At 43.5% G+C, this 23,214-nt stretch overlaps 2 protein-coding genes across 8 annotated transcripts in view; one reads left to right on the forward strand and one right to left on the reverse strand.

Moving 5' to 3' along the window:
* The window catches only part of SGTB (small glutamine rich tetratricopeptide repeat co-chaperone beta), a 127,480-nt gene extending 122,242 nt beyond the window's left edge, over positions 1 to 5,238 (forward strand). For all 3 annotated transcript variants that reach the window (XM_088444030.1, XM_088444031.1, XM_088444029.1), the window contains exons 10-12: positions 2,126 to 2,209; positions 3,063 to 3,184; positions 4,379 to 5,238. In XM_088444030.1, the coding sequence (XP_088300156.1) occupies positions 2,126 to 2,209; positions 3,063 to 3,174 (196 nt within the window). In that variant the 3' untranslated portion in view covers positions 3,175 to 3,184; positions 4,379 to 5,238. The remainder of the gene's footprint in view (positions 1 to 2,125; positions 2,210 to 3,062; positions 3,185 to 4,378) is intronic.
* A 12,535-nt stretch (positions 5,239 to 17,773) lies between these two features.
* LOC148508776 (trafficking protein particle complex subunit 13) overlaps positions 17,774 to 23,214 on the reverse strand; it is a 31,168-nt gene continuing 25,727 nt past the window's right edge. For 3 of the 5 annotated variants that reach the window (XM_088444050.1, XM_088444052.1, XM_088444054.1), the window contains 3 exons: positions 22,771 to 22,871; positions 21,051 to 21,201; positions 17,774 to 18,704 (listed from right to left, as the gene is read on the reverse strand). In XM_088444050.1, coding sequence (XP_088300176.1) covers positions 18,597 to 18,704; positions 21,051 to 21,201; positions 22,771 to 22,871 — 360 coding nt within the window. In that variant the 3' untranslated portion in view covers positions 17,774 to 18,596. The remainder of the gene's footprint in view (positions 18,705 to 21,050; positions 21,202 to 22,770; positions 22,872 to 23,214) is intronic. The other 2 variants (XM_088444051.1, XM_088444053.1) reach the window with 1 other exon arrangement.

Below are 23,214 nucleotides of genomic sequence, written 5' to 3' on the forward strand. Positions count from 1 at the left end.
ACTACCGTAGGCACAGACCTATACAGTTGTCTCACACCTAGACATCACTGCTATGCCATGCAAAATATGTGAGTGTAGCTCCCTCTAGTGACGCTCGGAGCCTCTTAATTATACGCATCCTGCTCTAATAGAATTCTAATTATTCTATACTTCTGATTTGGTATCAAACCTTTTCTGCTGGCTTCCCATACCCAACCCCCCTGAACAGTCGCTATCCTCATTACAGCCCTGAATAGACTTATCACTATTACTATAATTATAATCTGCTACTTTTTAACTTGATTTACAGTAGAAACTCAGAAAAGTTTGATACTAAGTCAGAAGTAAATCAAAACTAGTTAAGAATAATTAGAATTCTATCAGAGGAGGATGCGTATAATAAAGAGGGGGGTGAGTTTGGGATCCCGGCATCCTGACAGGGCTAGCATAATGATACCTGTTGTTCAGTATGCTAACTCTCCCCCTCTCCCTACCCTAACCTCTGCCCCTAATTCCTGAACCTAACCTTCCCCTCCCCGCACCCTAACCTCTCCCCCCCCTAGTGCCTGAACCTAACCTCCCCCTCCCCACACCCTAAACCTAACCCTCCCCCCTTAGTGCCTAACCCTCCCACCCCGCTACTTACCTTCGGCATCCCGGCGGTCGGGATGCCAGCATTGGTATTGCGAGAGGCATTGGTAATATCAGCACCGGCATCGCAGCCGCTGGCATACCGACTGTATCCCGTTCAGGGTTTTAGCAGGGAGATAATGCGCCCTGGGCTGCCCTCCCGCATATGTGACGCCATGAAGAAATGGGGAGGGGTCGGGACCAGGAAGAAGATGGGAGCCTGGAGCATCCTAAGGATGTGCTGGGCATCTCCAGGCACCCTGCAAACCCTACACAGCCGCCACAGGGAAGCGATTGTGCTGCCCCCTAGATCCACAGTGATGGCACTGCTTGCACACTCCTTCTTACAGCCCTGTGACTGGATGAGGGGGAGCAATGTCGTTGCACAGGTGGCACCTTTCTTTGGCATAGGGGTTCCTAGAGAGGTGATGTCATTACATCATATATTCTGGGAGCAGCGGGGCCCAACTCAGGACTAGAGTCCATTTAGGCGTGACTGTATTGATCTAAAGGATCAAAAAAGCTATTCATGAATTGGATAGCTTTTTTCCAATATTGGCTATAAGGTTGGGAGGTATGCCCAATTAACTGGGGGCATTTGTGAACAGGTGCAGCACGGTGTTACAGTTCCATTTAGGGGAATGGGACGTGGGGGTTTAGTGCACTGGAAGCACAGGTGATGTATGATGGTGAGGTGTAGCTGTGTCCTTTCTTTTGTTTGGGGCAATTGGCTCAATAATTCAGCATGTGGCACAACTTCACCTACGGGCTCAGTCATGTCAGAAGTGGGCGAGTAAATTGGCCGGATTTCATCCAGTTCGACTTCGTACATGGGCCTGATTCTGAGTCACACGTACCAGCGCCTGTTGGCGCTCACCTGTCTGCAACTTATGCAAATGGCCTACAATCTCCTTCGCCTTGAGTACATCCGTGCAGCCGAATGTTCTAGGACTGAGAGGCCCACTTTTAGTGCACATGCACGCTGTAATAACAATTGGTGCCTCCTTGTGCACCACCAATGGTTGCGCTATTTAAACTTGCACCAGCCCTATGGCAGGTGCAGTCTCTCTATCTAACCATGGCCTCCTATGCTTGCGGCTGGGAACTCACCCACTTGCATGGACATACCCACCACGCTCCCATAACACGCCCACTGAACGGACCATTTTCGCGTGCACAACTAGTCACCGCCCAGGAACGCCCATCACTTTTCCACTACCTTTCTGAAACCGTCTCACTCTCACAGCAGCACCTTTGTGTGTTCTTTCTGTATAACTCATGCGCTGTACAGGTTTTCAGAAATGTTCGTGCATGTGCAGTTACAGATTATCGCTCAACTACATCAATGCATGCTGCTCTGAATCAGGCCCAGGTGTGTGGCCAACCTAGATATTCATTTTGTAGCTAGTGATGATCGCTGGGGTTGTTATCTGTAAATGTAGTGATGCTCTGTACAGAAAATAATTAGATTATGTACAGTTATTTCAATTTTCTAGCATTGCTTTGTACTGTGCAGGATGTCTGGTATGATGTCAAATGCTGGAGGGGGTCCGGCTGCCGGTGTAGGGGGGCTAACGGATCTTTCCAGTCTCATACAAGCGTAAGTATCTGACGCATTCTTTTTAGTTAGAAAAGAGTGTTGGCTCCGTATAGATAAAAAAAGCTGGTTACTAAAGGCTGCGAATCGCACGGTACCATCTGTCTGCTTTTGTTCCGTGTTGTACAGTATGTGTGCTACCGAGCAACATGCTTTAAAAACCATTTATCTACAGATGTGTCCTCAATACGCCATGCAGCGCGACTCGTCTGGAGTGAGTGAGCCGCCAGGTCCCATGCAGCTCTGTTCGCGTCGGGTGTCTTTTTTTATTTTTTTTTGGCGAAATGTGATGTGATTGGGATGCGCCCGGAGACACTGTTGATTCATTTGATGTGTAGCACTTGTATTTCTGTGTGCGACTGAGACTGTAAATGGAACTTGTAGCGGAAAAAACCTGCGGCCACTGCATTCTAGCACTTCGCATGCTGATTGAGAGACTAAGTCGCACATAGAACGCACAAGTGCCGCGTAGTAAATTAATCAGCACAGTCTCCTGGTGCGTTCTAGTCGCAGCTCGTTTTGAATTAGACACATTTTCAGCAAGAAAAGACACCCGGGGGCCGGCGCTCCGAGATGGGCTGTTTGGCGCAACTGCCGCAAAGATGAGTGAGGACACATCTGTAAGTTTCCTTCCGATGTGATAAAGCTCAAGCCCCCCCCCCCCAAACAACACAATGAAACAAACTGTAAATATAGGTTGTGTTGTTTTTTTGCAGACCTCTGTTTACTTTTGGAAGTTGTCCCTGCTCTCACATCTCCTGCTGAGTTCTGTAGTGGTACATAGGCTGATTCTTTGCCTTTTCACAGTAAATAATGTTTTTATTATTGGGAATTAAGGTTTATTTTCTCCTTACAGTGGGCAGCAGTTTGCACAACAGATTCAGCAGCAAAATCCTGAACTAATACAACAACTGCGTAACCACGTCAGGAGCAGATCTTTCAGCGGAACCACTGAGGAACATTCGTGACCCTCAGCAGGCATGGACCGAATATCTGTATTTGTTTGTTATTTACATCTGTCTGTTTACAAAATGTCAAACATCTATTACCAAATAAGCACCATGTCTCATAGAGACGTCTATATAATAATCGAGAAAGTGTGTGTGTGTCTGTCTGTCTGTCTGTTTGTCCTTTGTGCACGGCCAAAGTTTTGTACCTAGCTCCACCAAATTTGGCATGGTGGTGTAGGTTGACCAGGATTAGGTTTTTGCCTAGGTTTAAACTTTGTGAGGGCCACACACTGTCACTCAGTCCCATAAAACCAGGACACTGAGGCCCTCAGGACTTGATACATTCAGACTGTGGCATAATCGATCCACAATCTTTGATCCCGTAAAATCTTAGCATATGGAGATTACAAACAGCAGGGGAGATTGATCGCAGCTGCACAGTGCCACTGCAGACGGGGGCCTCCTTCTATTCGGGAACGGGACTCCAGTCCCGGCATTCTTTTATGATAGCAGCCCTGCTAGACATGGTCTTCAATGTTGGTCTGCAGAGTGATTTCAGGGGGTGATAAAGCTGCGGTGGGTGATAAAGCTGCAGTGACAGGGATCACGCAGATTCCCGATTATCGGGAATCTGTGCATGCACCTGACCCGTACTGCGCAAGTGTGAGAGAGACATTTCTCATGTGAGAGAGAGATTTCCTGGCCTCTTTTACTCGTATGTGGAGGCAGGCTGTGTGACTTCTTGGTCATGGTCGTCTGCTGCACAGATTGCAGATGATCCGATGCTGTGTCTTTGGACGCAGATTACTATACTACAGCTATTGCAGCTGCAAACGTTAGCAGCTGCAATATAATATCCATCCGCAGCTGAATCATCCCATCTGTTCTGCAGTGATTTCTGAAACTCAAGTGACTTTGGAAGCTATATTGATGTCGGTTCTGTTAGTCAGTCTGTCCCTAATATACCCCGTTCCAATTGGTATAAGAATACACCTGCCTGCACTGTCATCTACTCCTAATTGCATAGTTATCCAGGTTATAGGCGAGGACAATGTAAACAAATAAAGGCTGCAGGTGTACTTCAGGGTCCAGTCTTAAACCCGGGCAACGCCGGCTATCGCAGGTAGTATTTAAATAAAGGGAGAGTAATCTTTCTATGAAGTAAACCATTTATAGGACTTTTTCAGTTTAGCCACCTAACATTGGTTCTATTCCGTTTCAGCTGGACAGTCCGACACCTTGAACACTAACCAACCACAGCGCACGTGTTAGCAGAAGAGTCTGGCGGGTCTGGGGTCTCATCAGACTGCATTCCTCCAATCTGCTCCATTGTCACACGCATGTAACCAAGGCAGAGCAGGGGCACATGTAGTACACGGTATGGTGAGGTCCTTGTGTAGGACAGAACGTAACCCAACCTGCATTTTATCTTCATTTTAATACATCTTTTCTTGTGGATGAAGGAGAATTGTCATACATTACAGCATTGGGAGCTGATACAGTGACATACAAATTGTGAACTGGCTAATGCTGGGAAACTGTGTGCATTTAGTTACAATGTCCCTGAACTCTCTGTTATACAAAATTATTTCTATTTATACATTATCTGTGCTTTTATTTTACTATACTGCACAATTCAATATAATTGTTTACAGTTACCGCACTACTACTGTTTATAATGTATTCCTAGCCTGTAAACTTAATTTGAGGTTGTTAAAGTGTAGAAGTTTGTGATGTACAAGGGCAAATCTTCCAGTATCATCTACCTGTCTCATTTCATTGCATTTAATCAACCTCCTTCTGCATAGTGTACCTGTCGTCTACACACAGAATAGGCAGACATTTCAGGTGCTGTGACTCATGCCTTGATAAATGGATAGGTCACCTTCTCTTGAGTTTTGATTGAGTACACAAAATGGCTGCCTGACAAGTATACTTTAAAGCGGCACCACCAATGTTCTATTGTGTTGCGCCTAACCCTAGCTGTAGCCATTTTTTCGACAACTCCTTTGTTACTTTTACAGATCCAGGCAAAAATCACTGGTGCTGGGCCCTGGGCGATGTGTGAGCAGGAGGACCAATCACAAGCTGTAATCAAAATATTGTGGCTTGTGATTGGTCCTCCTGCTTAATGTCCCCTGACATTGTATAATGTCAGTGAGCGATAGTAATTTGTATTTAGAAGCACCTGTATGCTCCGGCTAGCTGGTAATGGCGCACCTAATAAGCAGTGTGTTTAAGTATATATAAAGGGATATACAACTATTATATAATTATTGAAATAATTTGTAGTAATTTATGACAAATCCATATACATGTCCTTTTCGGGATAACAAGGGGATATTTAGGACACTATGGGCCTAATACTGAGGTGAATGCAGTGTCATAGTCGGTCGCAAGCGGATAATGTTTTTAGTCGTACAAGTCGCACTGAGCATGCGTTTCATGGGTACAGCCTGGGGACGTAGAACGAAATTGGATGCAGAGAGAGACCAATTCAGTGGGCGTTTCTGGGTATGTTGGTCCCGTGGCATGTCTTTTTGTCGCCGTTGCACTGGCAGCCATGTTCCTGCAGACATTCTAAATGGCCATAGGGCTGCACTAATGTCCGATGGTGTCATTTATTAGGCACAATTTCAGTCGCAGTCAGTGGGCGCCTCTGTACAGATCCGATCGGCTGCGGCATTGGCACGAAGACACGGTCGCGGCTGCATTACCATCCACCTCAGAATCCGGCCCTGTGTTTCATTTGCATGTTCTGCCTGAAAACTTAGTTGACCATGATGTTGGCAAGCAGTTAAGGCTCATGCACACAAGTAATAATAAATATATATTGCCCCTTGTCGGCTTTGTACACCTGTCATAAATGTGTGGTAGACTAGGGATTTAAAGTATCCCATTCACATTGTACTTTTTTTATTTTTATTTTATTTCTTTTAATTTTTTTAATTAACTAAAGTCTGGGCACCATTAGTGTTACTCATTTATGTGTATCCTGCTGCGATGGGAGCAGGGATAGAACAATCCTTCATCAGATCACTGGGATGCTCACAGCAGCACAGAGTATGTCACTAGCAGAGCGCGCTATCCCTTTGGGAGGCACGGACCTGACCAATCACGTTGTTATGTTAGTGACAGGGCTGTGTGTGACGAGGGGAATGGAGAGCGGAAGCCACAGCAAAGCTCCTCGCAAATTGATGCAGAAAAACTTGGGTGTTAAATGCACCTTTTAAAAGAGAAAGGAAGAATTTTATGCATTGTCCGTCTTTTGAGAAGCGGTTTTGTTTAGTGCTCCGCATTGTACAGTATTTCACACATTTTTGGCAAAAAGAGATGTTAAAAAAGACGCCCAGCACCAACGGAGTCTCTCAGGACCAAGAGGAGCTTTTTAGCGCGTCTGCAGAAAAGATGTGTAAGGACACCTCTGTAGGGGTGTGTGTATATTTAGACACTAAGTCTAGTTACTAAGCAGTGTTATGAGACAGAGTGAAAAGTGATAAGGTACCAGCCAATCAGCTCCTAACTGCCATCTCACAGGCTGTGTTTGAAAAATGACAGTTGGGAGCTGATTGGCTGGCACCTTATCACATTTCACTCTGTCTCCTAACACTGCTTAGTAAATAGACCCCTATGCTCCATTGGAGCAGGGACTGATGTGAATGGTTACATAGAACAATCAAGATGGCTGCCTCATGCTCTGCAATAATGTATGCTTTGAGTCCTATTGTTTCCATCTATCCTCTGACTTGCATCCTTTGACCATATATGTTCATTGCAATAGTGATCCCCTCAGAGAGATTGCTGAATTGCGAGCCCCATCTGAAGTTCAATTTTGTTTTGGTGAATGGCAGGTGAACTGTATGGAGTTAAGAGGACGGGATATATCTCATATCACATTCTGTGTGATACAACCTGCCCATTTGTCACATTTGGGCTATGGGGGTCCAGTGTCGGACTGGGGTATAAAGGGCCCACAGGGGAATTCAATGGCAGGGGCCCGCTGAAGAAGCGTGGCCAGCCTTTTATAGGTTTGGCCATCAATTGGAGGGTTGTGGTCATCCCCATTAAATGATATCAATAATCTGTGCGCCCTTTTATTATAGTATCAATAATCTGTGCTCTGTTTAATCGGATAAGCATTAATCCCTGCCCCCTTTATAAAAATATCAATAATCGGTGACCCTTTTGTTAAAGTAGCCGGGGGTGGATTGGGATAGAAAAACAGCCCGGGAAGCTTATGGAAGCAGTCCCAGTGGGGGCAGGGTCTGTTAAGGGGAACGGGATCCCTCCTGATAGGGCCTGATTCTGTGCCCTTCCCTGGTGTACATCCATGTGTCCGAATATGCAAGGACTGAGATGCCCACTGACAGTGTCTACAGACACTGAAATAATGCTTTGTGCATGTTTAGATGCCACCATCGCTCGTACCATTGAAACTTTCACCAGCCCTATGCAGATCTTCCACCTGTGAATGGCTTCCAATATGAGCGATTCAGCAACACGCCCATGTCACTTCAATAACACGCCCATGTCACTCCAATAACACGCCCATGTCACTTCAATAACATGCCCATGTCACTCCAATAACACGCCCATGTCACTTCAATAACACGCCCATGTCACTCCAATAACACGCCCATGTCACTCCAATAACACGCCCATGTCACTCCAATAACACGCCCATGTCACTCCAATAACACGCCCATGTCACTTCAATAGCACGCCCATGTCACTTCAATAGCACGCCCATGTCACTCCAATAGCACGCCCATGTCACTCCAATAGCACGCCCATGTCACTCCAATAGCACGCCCATGTCACTCCAATAGCACGCCCATGTCACTCCAATAACACGCCCATGTCACTCCAATAACACGCCCATGTCACTTCAATAACACGCCCATGTCACTCCAATAACACGCCCATGTCACTCCAATAGCACGCCCATGTCACTCCAATAGCACGCCCATGTCACTCCAATAACACGCCCATGTCACTCCAATAACACGCCCATACTACGTGACATCTGCGTCTGATTAGCCAACTGCCTAGGAACGCCCAACACATTTCTAATACACTTCCTGGGGCATCTGTCTAAATTTGTACTGCAACTCTGTATGAGCACCATTGGGACACATGCGAGGTGCAACTCAGATGCATGCGCAGACTAATAACATCACATAAGAGTAAAAAACACTTTGGTCCCCACAAGACAAAACCCACGTTGGCCCCCACAGAAGAAAAAAAAAACACATTGACCCCCTACAGAAAACAACACAATAGCCCCCACAGGAAAAAAAGCAAGCATTGGCCTCAATAAGAAGAAACTAAAACACAATGGCCCCGAACAGGAAAAAAATAAAACTCATTGTCCCACATAGGAAAAAATAAAACACATTATCCCACATAAGAAAAAATAAAACACATTATCCCACATAAGAAAAAATAAAACACATTATCCCACATAAGAAAAAATAAAACACATTGGCTCCCAATAGGAAAACAAACACAGTAGCTCCTGACAGGAAAAAAAACACATTAGCCCCCGATAGTAAAAAAAAACACATTAGCCCCCACAGGAAAAAAATAAAACCTACATAATTGCCCCAGTCTTCCACCGAAGACTGACCTGACTGCAGTACTTGCTGACATGATTGGCTCCGAGACATTTGAACTGCACCGCACATCTTGTAGCAGGTCAGGGGCCCCTCAGTTACCGTTCAGGGAAGGGCTGCCATAAGCAATTGTGGGACCTGGGACTGACAAAATCGGCAGGGCCCCCCTCTCTCCAGGCCTGGGACTCAAGTCCCTGCAGTCCCCCCCAACCCCCCATAAGATAGCAGCCCTGACCATGAGGCATAATTATTTTATACTGAAGTGGGCACTGTGGGTCATAATATTTAATACTAGAGGCAGTGGGGCATAATATTAATGGGGGCATTGTGTAAAATAGAGGGACACTGTGGGGCATAATATTAATGGGGGCATTGTGTAAAATAGAGGGGCGCTGTGGGGGCATGATATTAATATTGGGGACAGGAAGGGTGCGGGAAGAGAAGTCCTCACAGACTGCTGCAGCCGCAGCGTACAAGGGAGGCAGAGCTGGAGAGAGAGGGAAAAGATTGGGACTAGGGAAGGGGGCGGGGAGAGGAGACTTAGGCTCACATATTGAACTCCCCCTTATTGGCTAGCCTGCTTCCCGGTGCTGTCATGTACTGTCTCAGGGGGTAGGCTATCATCCCAGTTGGAGCCACGTTGCACAGCCACTGCTCCCGGCTAGCGGCACACGAAAGTGCCCACTATCCGGAGCATATGGCCGCTTCCAGTTTGTGTTCCACAGTGGAATGCAAGTACTGGAAGCTCAGCTGCATCCAACAGTGTGAGCTGGCCTGGCTGAGGGGACTATTGGACCAGCCCAGCAGGAACTTACCCTACTAACAATAATATACATAGTTTACATACATAGAGGGGTATTCAATATGAAACGTTAACTTCACTGTCGAAGTTAACGTTTCATATCGGAGTTTTTACCTGCGTTAAGGAATCGGATGCGCTCCCGCTTATACCCGTATTCAATATAAAATTAACGAAAAGAAAACGGGAAACTCCAAAGTTGGATTTGCGTAAAGTTACGAATTTTTCCTTAAAAAAATTGTAAGACCCCCCTAAAGTAGTAAAAACATGTGGGAACACTATGGGTACCCCCGTTTTAGCCTTTAATTGAAAGTCGGGGATCTAAATAGCCGCAGCAGGTGTTCTTTTCCCGACATTGAAGAAGTGATGCAGAAGAGCACTTAGGTTATTTTTTTCGTTTTTTTAAGTGGTCCCATCAAATTTAGGGTACATGAAAATGGGTACTAGCATATTTTTATGTCCCTAAAGTAAGTTTTTAAAAATTCTGCATTTGTGCACCTGCCGCTATAATTCTATTCTTCAAAACACCTGCCGCTAATAGCCTATTCTAGAATACACCTGCCGCATACATGCAGAATAGCCCTGAACCTATTTCCCTATTCTTAAACAATTTTTTCCCATTTTTTTTTTTCACCCCAATTTTTTAATTATTTTTTTGCGGTGTCCCTATTTTTTTTTTTTTACTTTTTGACACAGTTCTTTTTTAAATGTCATTCCCAGGGGTGCAGGCTATTTTTTTAAGCCTGCACCCCTAAACCCCAATTCTGCACTTTTTTTCGACACCTATTCAATGGTGAAAAGTTATCCCCATTTTTTATCAAAGACTTTTCAAAACTGCGATAAGTCTTTGAAATTGAATACGGTGTAAAAGTCAAACCTGCGATAATGACGTCAAAAGTGCGATATTAACGCAAAAACTATGTTATCGCTCCTATATTGAATACCCCTGATAATCTTATACATAGTATACATATACATTGTATACACATAAATGATACATGCATGCATGCATGCATACATATACATAGTATACTCATACATACAGATGCAAAGAGGGTCTTGCATTACAGAGATAAGGCTTCCACGGATTGGGATGCAGAGAAAAGGGACACATTTAGGGCTGTGTGTGTGTGTTGGGGGGGGTTAACTTTTTTTTAATGTCCTTTGCTACCTGTAGCCATTTACTGGAGACATTTGCTACAAGGAGACATGAAGCAATCCATGCTGTATAATATACAGCAGCCTCCAGCCAGCCTCACTGTAGTGTCAGTCAGAGTGCAGTGCTGTCAGTCAGAGAGACAACATGCCTCATTGGTGGCTTTTCCTCGGGGAGGGGCCACAACGAACACCAGCCGAGACAACACTGTAAATGTAAACACTAGTGAGCAGCACGGAATGCCCTGCAGGTGATTGAGCCAGCCCAGTGCAGGGGGAGCAGTCAGCAGCCGGGTCAGTCAACATAGTCTGCTATAATAAACTTGGGCTAGGCCCCGCCCTCTTGCAAAAGAGGGCATGGCTATCGGGGCACACCGGGGATATCCCCGAATCCCCGGGGCCCCAGTCCGAGCCTGTGGTGGTCCCCTGTAGAGGGATTAGAAGACGTGGACCCAGAAAGGAATCTGAGGCGAGGGGCCTGGATATATGCCCTCCTTATCCACAAATACCGGATGTTGGCTAGACCTGACCGCAGGTGCGGAGTCTAACTTACTGGGAGGTGACCCCTCCAAGCGGGATTTGGGCTTAAGCTGTACCCAGCAAGCAGGTCGTGGCCCTTTGGTCAGGTATCCTGCACAAGTGGGAAATGGAAGAACACTATCACAGGGATAGCACTGGAGAATGATACTGGAAGTTTTGTACTTGGGTGATGTACTGGGTGCACACCCTATTGATGCAGACGTGGGGCTGACACAGGAGAATGGCACTAGGAGATTGTACTTGGATGATATATTAAGTACACACACTGTGGTTTCAGATGCAGAACTAGCACAGGAGAATGGCACTAGAAGTTTGTACTTGGATGACGTACTAAGTACACACGCTGTGGCTTCAGACGCAGAACTAGCACAGGATGATGACACTTCGGAGATAGTACTCGGATGACAAACTGAGTACACACGCTGTGCATAACACTAGGAGAGTATCACTGGAAGAAAGGAGCTTGGAACCTGGAACGCTGCAACAGCAAGTATACACCAGAAGTAATGATGACTACAGGCAACTAAATGTTGTATGGAGCCCGTCTAAATACCCTAAGGTAGCAATCCATTGGAAGATAGTGTCAGCTGACAGCAACCAAAGCTGTGAGGAGATTGATCTTTTGGATCCATTTCCGGAGATTTGTGCGAAGAGAAGCCCCTAGTCTCTATCGGGTACAAGTTTTGCTTTCCGGAGCTTGATTCATATGGGGATTCCGGCAAACCTCCGAAAATGGTAGAAGCAGCCTGGGAAGGAACACCCTTGTTCGTCAGCCATGCATGTGGAATTTTTTTCTCACAGTTTATAGTAGAGATTCTTTAACAGTAGTGTATAAACGGTCCACTGCATTTATCTTTCAGTGACTGATGAATGTATTATTCAATAAACTAGCTGGTAAAGGCGAATTTAATCTTTAGAAATGTGCTTTTTTGATTTCCCAGAGCAATAGTTCTTGAGGAATCTGTTTTTCTTTTGTCCTACTAAAAATATTTTATTTTGGACCCATCATTTTGCCAGGTTGCTAGCTATTGTGCCCACCGCTGCAGGGGTTTCTTTTTTTTTATTTACCTTCTTCCATCTTCCCATCTCCCCGAAACCCCCCCCCCGCACCCTCGGGTCTCTCTCTCTCTTCTCCCTGGGTCTCTCTCTTCCTCCCACCGTGTCTCTCTTTCCCCGTATGTTGTGTGTATGTGTGTCTCTTTTTTTTTTTCCCCTCACCGTGTTTCTTTTCCCCACGGTATCTCTCTCTCCCTCTTACTCCTTATCTCTGCCCCATAAGGAACATCTTTGTTGGGCCTTGCTATCATCTTGTGCTGTAGCTCTGACACCTGCGTCTACCCTGCCTTCAGTGCTGTGATTACTCCTGGGCATACCCTATTGGCTCCACCGCCCAAGATTGCACCATCCTCTGGCCATCAAACTCCCATGGTCTTCTAGGTATCCCGTCACAGCTCTGCGCACTGTGCAAGACTCAGTGGGAGCTATATGTTTCTCCCATGAAGCAGGGGTTGCTGGGGAACTGGATCACCTTCTTTTTTGTTTGGGGTTAGGTAGGTACCAGGAGCCAGTTCCGCTTCTTCTTCCTCTGGCAGAGTAAGGGTGGGCTGCAGACAGCCAGTGAGCTGTTAAGGAGGGAAGGGGCCGGGATTCCCTCTATCTCTGTATGTGACTTGCAATAGACACACGGCTCTATCTCGTATAATAGATTTGATTTCCTCAATGACTTGCAACAGAGTTGCACATGCAACAGATGGCTGTAGGACTCTCAGAAGTTCCATAGTATGCGATGAATCTTCTACTCTATGAAACTACATAGAATGAGGTCTTAGTTCATATGTAAAGAGGTGGCCTTTCAGCAGAATTTTTGATAGAGTTGGATTGGTGGAATAAAATAGGCTTAATGTCATGCCACCTCCCCCATCTGCCACTTTTCACCAGAAGAAACGTCTGAATCTCCAAGTCTTGTTGTTCAATGACAATAAGGTCTATTTCTAGGTGTTGCCATACAGTTTAAGCAGATGCTACTCAGATTGTAATTTGTCTAGACACTTCATTAGATCTGCTTGGCGCATATTCTGCTGCCAGCTGGAGTTAAGGTTCCTTAGAAGACATGAAGATCTGTCTCTGTAAACTCCTTCCTGTACCCTTTTCTCCAATCTTGTTTCTATTTCCAGCCTTACGTTGTACTTGGCACAAATTAATGGCGCGAAGCCGTGAAAATCCAACGTACAAATCTCATACTTATAAAATTCTTTAACCACACATTCAGTGGGCAGTGGGCTTCAGTTGGATCCACTTTGGTAATGTACCATGGAATAAACATTTTAAAAACTCTAAAGTTATCTAAATATTTTTTATTGCTTGGATAAGAGTATATTAAATGTGAAAAATTGGACCCTGGTACAAAAATTCTCTATGAAATAGTAAAGCCATGGACAATGGGCAACGTGGCCAAACTGGAAGAATTGTCATTATTTCACTTTGTTTTTTATTAGAACTTTGCTCTTTCCTGGTAACAGCTTGCTTCATCCAGGCAATTAGATCTTTACAGTGTTCAGGAGCCTGAAGTGTGGCCGTAGCTTGCAAATTGCATTTTGCACAAACTTTTTCAATTTGTAAGAACGTACCATCACGTATCTTGTAAAGGCATCTTCTTTCCCAAAGGCTCAACAATAGTACTAGAAATATATATATTTTTTTATCTGGCTTTAATAAATGCCAGTAACATTAGTATACTCCTAATTTTAGAGTTTACCTTGAGCAGGTGTATTTGGGCATAGGCACAGGCTGAATTGCAGGTTCCAGCTCCATCTGTAGTGTCATGGTTTTCCCGGATTGTGGAACTGCTGAATGATAGTTCTATTTCCTTTAAAGATTTATTGCCTCTGACCTTGGTATACAAATGATGCTGGAAGTGACGTAGTCTCCTTGGCCTAGATGACTATCTGAACTGCAGCCTACAGCACCCAAGTAGCCAGCCCAGCCTCTTTTTATGTAGCATGGAATGGTGTGTCCCTAGGACCATAGAGAGACGTGATCACTGGTAACTTAACAAAATGCAACCTGCCTGTCTAATCTACAGACAAGAAATACACTGGTGAGAAGGAGGAGTTTGTCCTTATTTTTCTAGCCTATCCTTCAGGCTTTTTGAGTTCAGAGATCACATCCTTCTGACATACAACAAAATAAGGGAGGGATTATAGTGTCCCCCAGATGGACTCCGAGAAAGAGAGTCCATATGGAGAGCGGTATTTTCTCCTTCCTCCATCTGAGAGACACTTCTTGACCATGAGTATGTACAATAGCTGGGGGGGTGTATATTCAATCTTAGCTGAATCCAATACTTTGCAGCCAGGGATGCTTCTTTTGGATGGAAATTCCTGAAATCTGCAAAATTTTAATTTGATAAACCGAGGACCATGTAGCTGCTCTACCCAATGGCTCTGGAGTCCCAACTGAGCGAGTGGAAGAAGCAGAGATCCCAGCTGGAATAGGCCGTTCAGCTCCCTGATATGCATGCTGAATTGTGGCCCTAATCCATCTGGCTATAGACTGGATTCTGGCCAACCTCATTTCTTAAGATAGGTACACACGTAAAGATTTTCTGTCCAACCATCCAACTAGTTGATTGGTTGGAATGAAAATCTGGTAACGTATGGGAGTACAAGATGTTAAGCAATTTGTTCCTAAATGCCAGAAAACATGAAAATGGTCGTCATTCAAGTTTGAACAAATTGTTTAGATCAAACATTTAACAAACAACAGTTTTTGTCCATTTTATAGCGTTTGGGAGCAAATTGCTGATTGTCATTTGCTTTCATTCCCTACCAGATATTCATTCCAACCAATCAACTAGTTGGATGATTGGACAGAAAATCTTTACGTGTGTATGCAGCTTTAGTTATCTTAACCTTTACAATGTGATCAATTTTTTACTTAAACGTTGTGTCCTCTCCAGATAAATTCTTAACACCGTCACCACATTCAATAGAGACAGCTGACCCTGATCCATTGTTTTACTTTATTTGGCAAAAGCCTCCATCACAATTTATTAAGATGAAATGCCGACACCACTTTAGGTTGAAAGGAAAGTAATGTACAGACACTGCCCTATCTTTGCGAATCGCAAGAAATTGAGGTTTACATGATAAAAGCCCCTAATTCTGAAACTATTCTAGCTGATGAAATAGCTAAAAGATAACTTCCAACTTACCCATATAATGTCCACCTCCTGCAAAGGGTGGTAACTGAAGTGCTGACAGGACTAATTTAGAAGGCTCTATTGCAGGCATGGCCAACCCGTGTCTCTCCAGCTGTTGTATATCTAAAAGTCCAAGCATACCCCCAATCAATCAGCTGGTTAAGCATGTTGAGACTTGTAGTTTCACAAACAGCTAGAGAGTCACAGATTGGCCAAGTCTCCTCCTTGGGATACTTATATGGTGACTGTATATGAAATATTAGCTTTCCTAGTGCTGACCTACTCCTTCAGCACTTAACTTTGTACTGAAGGGGAGGGGGAAGCTTACTAGAAAAAGTTAACCTATTAAGTGCTAGCTCAACCCTCCCTACAACCCAATGGTCAAGTAGTGTCCTCCAGATGGGGGAGTGACAAAAATCTAAAATGTGATTTTCAAACTAGAATCTGCTTTGCTGATGTGTTGGGTTGTATCAGACAATCACTCTATGCTGTCTCCATATCCATCTAATCTGACAAATGTATGTTACAGATAAATCAATATTTTTACAACTGGGCTCCTTCCCTCAGTTTCTAGCTGTAGGTCCATTGTAAAATGCCTTCTCATTAAGCGGACAATGGATACAGCTTGACTGCTGGTAGAATTAAAAAAGAAAAAAAAGGAGAAAATATTGGACCACTAACCTCTAGCATAAACTCTGTAGTTTTGTCAAATAAATTATGAATGCTGCTTAGCTATTATCAATTACATTATTATATACTTCTTCAGCCAGGTGCACTGAAACTACTGCAGGGTAAAGCTACTGTGTGAGTAGGAGCCATTCGACCAATAACAATATTGCACAGAATTATAAAATACGTCAAATAAAATGTTAAACCTCTCATTCTGTTCAGGTATAGAGCATAGATTTGTGAATGTTACGAGATTCCTTTCCATATTGTGTCAACTTGTATTTTAACTTCAGTTGATCTTTTAAGGATATTTCAAAAGGAAACAAAAATTAAATATGTAAGTAATAACATTCTGCCAACAATATTTAATTATATGGGCAGGAAGTAAAATGTTATGGTTGAGCCAATTAGTGTATGACATTGTTCAGGAATCCGGATCAATATTAATATGGATAGATAAAGTGCTGTTTAATATTGTAAATTTATTTAAACTCCATTTACTGTACAGTGCAAATATCATTACTAACCATTTAAATGAAGTTTTGAAGAAAGCAAAGTTTAGTTTCACAACACTTTTCATCCTTCTGTACGGTGACATAACTTACTGTTTACACATAAGTGTTCCTCATTGTTCTTTTATACTGTTTGTTAATGCTTGTATACTGTAGTGAGCTTTAATGTAAAATCTGCATGTAAGTGCATTGTCTTAATTTCTGCAATAGTGGACAGGCCTACAAAGAAGATTTTCCAGTATTGTGAATACAATCTGTGTATTAGGATAAACCAAATATAAAAATGTTATTTTGGGTAATGTTTTTCTTCTTCCTCCTGTGAATTAAATTCAAGTGGATTTAATAAACCTGGTCTTCAAAGTAAACCATTATTCTGTAGTGTCACAAAGTAGATCTTGAAAAACTGCATTGTGTGACTTGTTGAGGGGAAGGATGTATGTTATAATAATACAATATGTTACAATAAGAGATACAACCGATACGCGATTGCCACCAGTTACTGAAGCAACTTCTGTGAGGGGAGGGGAAAAATGCTTGCTTTGTTTATCAGCTAAACACTGTTGTTAGTCTAATGAGGAGTCGTAAGACAAGTTCCAGTGGAGAAGGGACTGTACAGTGTACTGGATGCCACTGCAGGCAATGGGTATGAAGTCCCGGTAGCTGAATAGCCGCTGGTTCATATCCTGACGCCAGCAGCCCGAAGGGAGAAGATTCCGACAAGGCCGGTAAGTACCCTATCCCTACCCCCTTCAACCCTCCCATAGTGGTGCCTAATCCTGACCTCTCCCTTACCGCACCCTAAACATCCCCCCGGGGGGGCCTAACCTTAACACCCCCCCCCCCCCCCCAAAAAAAAAGCCCTAACCCTGCTACGATACCTAACCCCCTGCGTGTGGCTAACGCTAGGGGAGCCCCGGACTTACCTCGTTTGATCCGGCATTGGGATTAAGATAGGCGTTTGTATTTCGACGCCTATCTTAAGTCCCGTAACGGTATCGAGTCCATAATAACATCCCCACTGCAGGATGTCTGCGTTACATAGAGGTGACCTAATTCATACAATCTCTTTATAGAGCTGCACTGCATAAATCTTTAAGGCAAAGTTATAAATGATACAAATAAAGTCTTCTGTAAAACAATCTGCATGTTTATTATTTACAAATACAACTCCATACTTCTATTTTATAAAGCAATAGTTTCATTTAAAAAAAGGGAAAAAAATAAATAAAGTTCAAATGTTCAGAAATATCTAATTAATCCAGCACAGGCATCACTAATTACTCAGATTTTAAGGACTGATGGTGAACATGTCATCTTTACATGTGGACTATTGTATATAAATCTGACCATACACCTAAAGATGATCTTTCCAACCAGCCAACTAGTTGGCTGGTTGGAACGAAAATCCAGTGATGCATGGGAGCAAATGACGATCAGCCTTTTGCTCCCAAACACTGGAAAACAGAAACTGTCATTCAGACAAATTAGTTATCTACAATTGAAGATATCAAGTTATAGTTGAAATAACTATTTTAAAAGGTGCAGAGTATTTATCTGACCATCATATAACCGACAAGACTAGGAATGGTTCCAACATGGGTTTGACATGTCCGGTAGAGGGAGATGCATTCACATTGCTGAATAATAACCATAATATAATGAAATTCAGCAGTTTGATTATTACATTTATTATTTCTAGAGGGGGTATTAAGGGCTAGGTAGAAAAGCTTATAGATCAACATATATACAATTTTATTTTCTGAAATTAGGTAAAATACAGTGTTTAAAAACATTCCATTTAAAAAAAAAAAAAAAAAAATACACCGTCTCACATGAATGGAGAAAATAGGAAACAATAAATCATTCTAAAGTCATCTAGAAACATATAACTTGTTACAATTGTGCGAGTCCATGCAAAGGTTCCTGGGATCTCTAAAGCCTTTCGGGTTTCAACTGTCAGGATGGATTTTTGAAGACACGACACAGACCTGGGCGATATCATCGTACTCATACGTTCTCTTCAGAAATGTGTCCGTTAGCCGTAATCCAGAAACGCTCTGATGAAAAACACATCATTCATAGAGAAAAGGTTGATGTAAATGGAGGATGGGTAAAACATTTGCTTACTTTTGATAAACATGCCCTCAGTTATTGAGCGAGTTGTTCCCTGATGGTTATAGAAGCGTATTAGAGAACCACAATGTTGACAAAAAAAAAAAAAAAAACCTAAATTCAGGTGAGGACACTGTAGATGCATTGTTTACTTATTTGTATTACAATTACATAAAAACAAATAAAATAGCCTATTACATGCACATAATGTTAATAGATACAACCAAATAAAGTAACAAAGGTTGTTAGAACTCCTCGCTTCTGTAGCAGCAGACGTCTGGTTTGTACCAATGAATGCCAAAAGATATTTGAGATGGTCAGTTCTAGTTTAAATGGATAGGGTGCCCGGGTATAGTAATGTGTCACACACACACACCTGAAGGGGATCATAAGTTCTAGGTACTTGTTAGATGTAGTGGGGTCTATGGGCCTGATTCAGAGCCGGACGCTATTTGCGGTCGTTCGTCCAGAAAATAGGGGTGGCTATTCAAATGAACCGTTCGCTCTTTGCGGTCTGTTCACGCCTCTATGTCTGAACGAGCGAACAAAACTTGCGGTCGTTTTTTGAAAAAATACGCCCCCTGGCCGCTCGCATCCTACGTCATGTCCGCTATTTATTAGATAAATCGAGTACATCGACCAGCGTATGAACTGCTCGCTATTCTTGTGGTTGGTTTTTGCTACCACAATCTTGCGAGCAGTTCTGGCTGTAAAATAACCCAGTAACGTGGTCAATGACGCTGCTGTATTAATTATGCACACCCTTAAAACGCCCGTTTTGACCTTTAAGCACGCCTGCGTTCGGATCTCCACTCCCCGTTTTCAAGCACCTTCCCTTGTTACCACCCACATACGCCTCATTCTGTCACTCAAAATAGCAGGCATTCGCTATTTAGCGAACAAACGATTTTCGGCCGCACTGACTGGTTCGCGCATGCGTATTACGATCCGTACACATGCGCAGTTGGGCAAACATCGCTCGGAACGAGCGGCCGCTTACGAGCGGCTGCGAATCAGGTCTTATATACAGTTGGATGGGGATATACATAAAATATTGCATATGTGAACAGGTTAAACACTTTTTATTGTCATTATATACAACAAAAGACGTTTTGGGACCGATGCTTAGGAAAATGTGTGCTGTAACTAATTGCAACCGTTCATTAATTTGTGAGCAGTAGTAAGGAAATCACAGCACCCGATTGCTATAAGTTAGGGGCTGGTTATCTTATCAGCACATTTCAGATGCAAATTTAAAATAAGCCACTAATATTGAGGGGCATATTCAATTGCCGGCGAAAAGTCCGGGACTTTTCGACTGGTGCACTTTCCGCATACATCGTTGGTTTTGGGTCCGGAAAAGTATCGCGCGCGGCCGCTTTTCTCCCTATTCAAATTCCAAGGGACACGAAAACGGGACCCGGCGAAACTCAAAGTGCTGTCAGTTTTGGGGTAATCAGCCTGACATCCCACCAAGATGCAGTGACATGGGGGATCAGTATGGATACCCCCGAATAGCCCTGCTGAAGGTATTTGGGGTACTTAAATGGTCTCAATAGGTGCTAATTTGCATAAGGGGTGAAGAATAGCATTTAGCAATATTTTTGCAGCAAAATAACTAGTCTCAGCAAATTTGGGGTACCTGAAAATGGGGGCTAGCATATTTAAAAGTTGCTAAAATTAAGTTTTAATAACCATGGAAAATTCACCTGCCGTAAACACCTGCAAAGTAAAAAAAAACACCTGAGGCATACTTGGGGACCCCCCTGGAGTCTATTTAGCTAGTTTTTAAGTTTGTCCCCCAACTTTGCACTTTTTCGCCCCCAAAACAAAAGTACTGTTTTGGGGTGTTCTAAAGGTTTTTTTTTTTTTTTTTTTTACACAGTTTACCTTTGGGAGACTGTCCTAACACTGCATGGGGGTTCCCGCAACTTTGCACCCCAAAACTGCACTTTCCCGCCTCCATTCAAAGGCGAATCTTTTTCGCCTATCTGAATGCATTGACTTTCCGCTTAGGCGAAAAGTCATTGCAATTGATTTGGGCGGAAAGTCTTCAACTGGCGAAATGACGTCATCTGCAAAAACTTTTCGACGATCACGTCTTTTCGCCTGCAATTGAATACGGCCCATAGTGTAAAGCCCACATTACATTTTCATCTGTAACTCGCCGAGAAGCTTCGTAATTATAGCCCAGAGTCTTTTCCCATACACCAGTTTTCTTAAAGGTCTCACTGATTAGATGCACCTGAATAGCTATATATATTTCAGCAGACACCTGATGCAACACTCACCTGCAGCCCCTGCACAGATGAGAGCAGGGTAAGTGTTAGAAAGAGGGACGAGCTGGGGTGCAGTTTGCCGAGCTGCCTTCCGGATACGCTGCACCAATGAATTGCATTCGTGTTACACATTTCAAGTATCAGATCCATTGTCCTTTCACTGCTAGAGAGAAGGGAAGACAATGCATCACTATCCTGGTTCTGGCTGTGTACAGGTGAGACAGGAGCATGCCCTTAGACTTGCTATAGCGAGAGGCCCACCGCTGTTATATGAACAAAGCGCAAACATATATATTGCTGTGAATGAGATGACAAATAACCAATGAGAAGAGATTAGGTGACTTGCCCATTAGTGGCTGTGCTGCCCTTCTGGTGGAAAAATCAGCATATACTAAACGGTCTTTGGTACTTGTGTACTTTACAGACTCATTGCAGAGAGAACCCAATGAATGTTTTAAATGGTACCTGTGTATTTATGTACACAAGTACCGAAAGTTGTTCCCTAGCGGGCTCGCTGCACTCGCCACAAGGTTATGTCCTCCCTCTATGCCCACTTGGATGGTAGGGAATGATGCTGGACACTGGCTAATGGCGTCAGGGTCCTCTCCGTGAAGGGGATTTAGACATTACCATGATTGACAATAATAATAAAAGTAGGACACTTGGGTTCTATCTGCAATGAGTCTGTAAAGTACTCAAGTACCCTGGCTTCTACAGTATCTACGCGTTTCATGAATATGTCAGTAGAACTGTACAAGTGTGTAATGAACGAGTAGTGTGAGTGCACCTTTCCGGATTACTAACATATAACTTGGCAGGAGACCACTACTGTTGTTAGGTTTTTGGTATTCTACTTTATTAATACAAAGCTGCAGCCCTCTGTGCTGCAGAAAGGCTATAAAAACACATACATACATACTTTTACCAATTGCTCTGGAGAAAATGTTTGTCAATACTCAATTTAGTTTTAGCAATTAAAAAATGAGGAGTAAACATATTTAAAAAATGCATGGTCTTTCCAAAAGGGACAGCTAGTTTTCTGAATACTCTGGGAAGCCCAGTACAGAAGCACATTGTGATCAATATCCTGCAGTGGTGTGTAACATAGGTGAGATTACATGCCTGTAAGTGCATGTGACTGAGGTGTTATCACCTGCAGCTGTGAGTGTAGGTAGGTGTGTATAACAGGTGAGGTAACTTGCAAACAGATATGGGTTTGTATAACAGATGTGAGAGATTACCTGCAGGCAGGTAGGGGTGTATAACAGGCGAGATTACCTGCAGGCAGGTAGGGGTGTATAACAGGTGAGATTACCTGCAGGCAGGTAGGGGTGTATAACAGTGGTGAGATTACCTGCAGGCAGGTATGGGTGTATAACAGAGGTGAAATTACCTGCAGGCAGGTAGGGGTGTATAACAGAGGTGAGATTACCTGCAGGCAGGTAGGGGTGTATAACAGGCGAGATTACCTGCAGGCAGGTAGGGGTGTATAACAGTGGTGAGATTACCTGCAGGCAGGTAGGGGTGTATAACAGAGGTGAGATTACCTGCAGGCAGGTAGGGGTGTATAACAGAGGTGAGATTACCTGCAGGCAGGTAGGGGTGTATAACAGAGGTGAGATTACCTGCAGGTAGGTGTGTATTACAGGTGAGATTACCAACAAGTAGCTAGGTGCAACAAATTACATTACCTACAGGTAGGTAGCCGTGTGTCTATCTGAGGTCAGATTACCTGCAGTTAGTGATTTTACACGTGATATCAAATGGTTCTTCCAGATTGACAGTATCTGGAATAGTCTCTAATGAAAGTCTTACATCCCCATATCCTGGAGCCTAAAAAACCATAGAGATAAGAAAGAGTGTTTATCTTTATGTATACACAAGCAGGAATATTTATAACCCAGAAAGATAAAGTGCTTTACTGTTCTATGCAGATTAATTATAGCACCTAAATTCTGGATTTTAAACACGCTCCCCTATGGGGTCGAGAACTAAAATGCACAATTTAGAGGCGATTGAGGGTGCACTTGCAGCCGTTCCAACAGCAATTCTGGGGGAAATGGCCCACACATGGCCACTGATCCACATCAACCTCTGTGTTTTTAGTAGAACATTTAAGATCACCTCAAATAACTTATTTAAGCCAACAGATGATATTTCAGAGGATTTATTACTA

Source organism: Taudactylus pleione, unplaced genomic scaffold, assembly GCF_031769625.1.
Source record: "Taudactylus pleione unplaced genomic scaffold, aTauple2 ptg000345l, whole genome shotgun sequence".
NCBI classification, from domain to species: domain Eukaryota; kingdom Metazoa; phylum Chordata; class Amphibia; order Anura; family Myobatrachidae; genus Taudactylus; species Taudactylus pleione.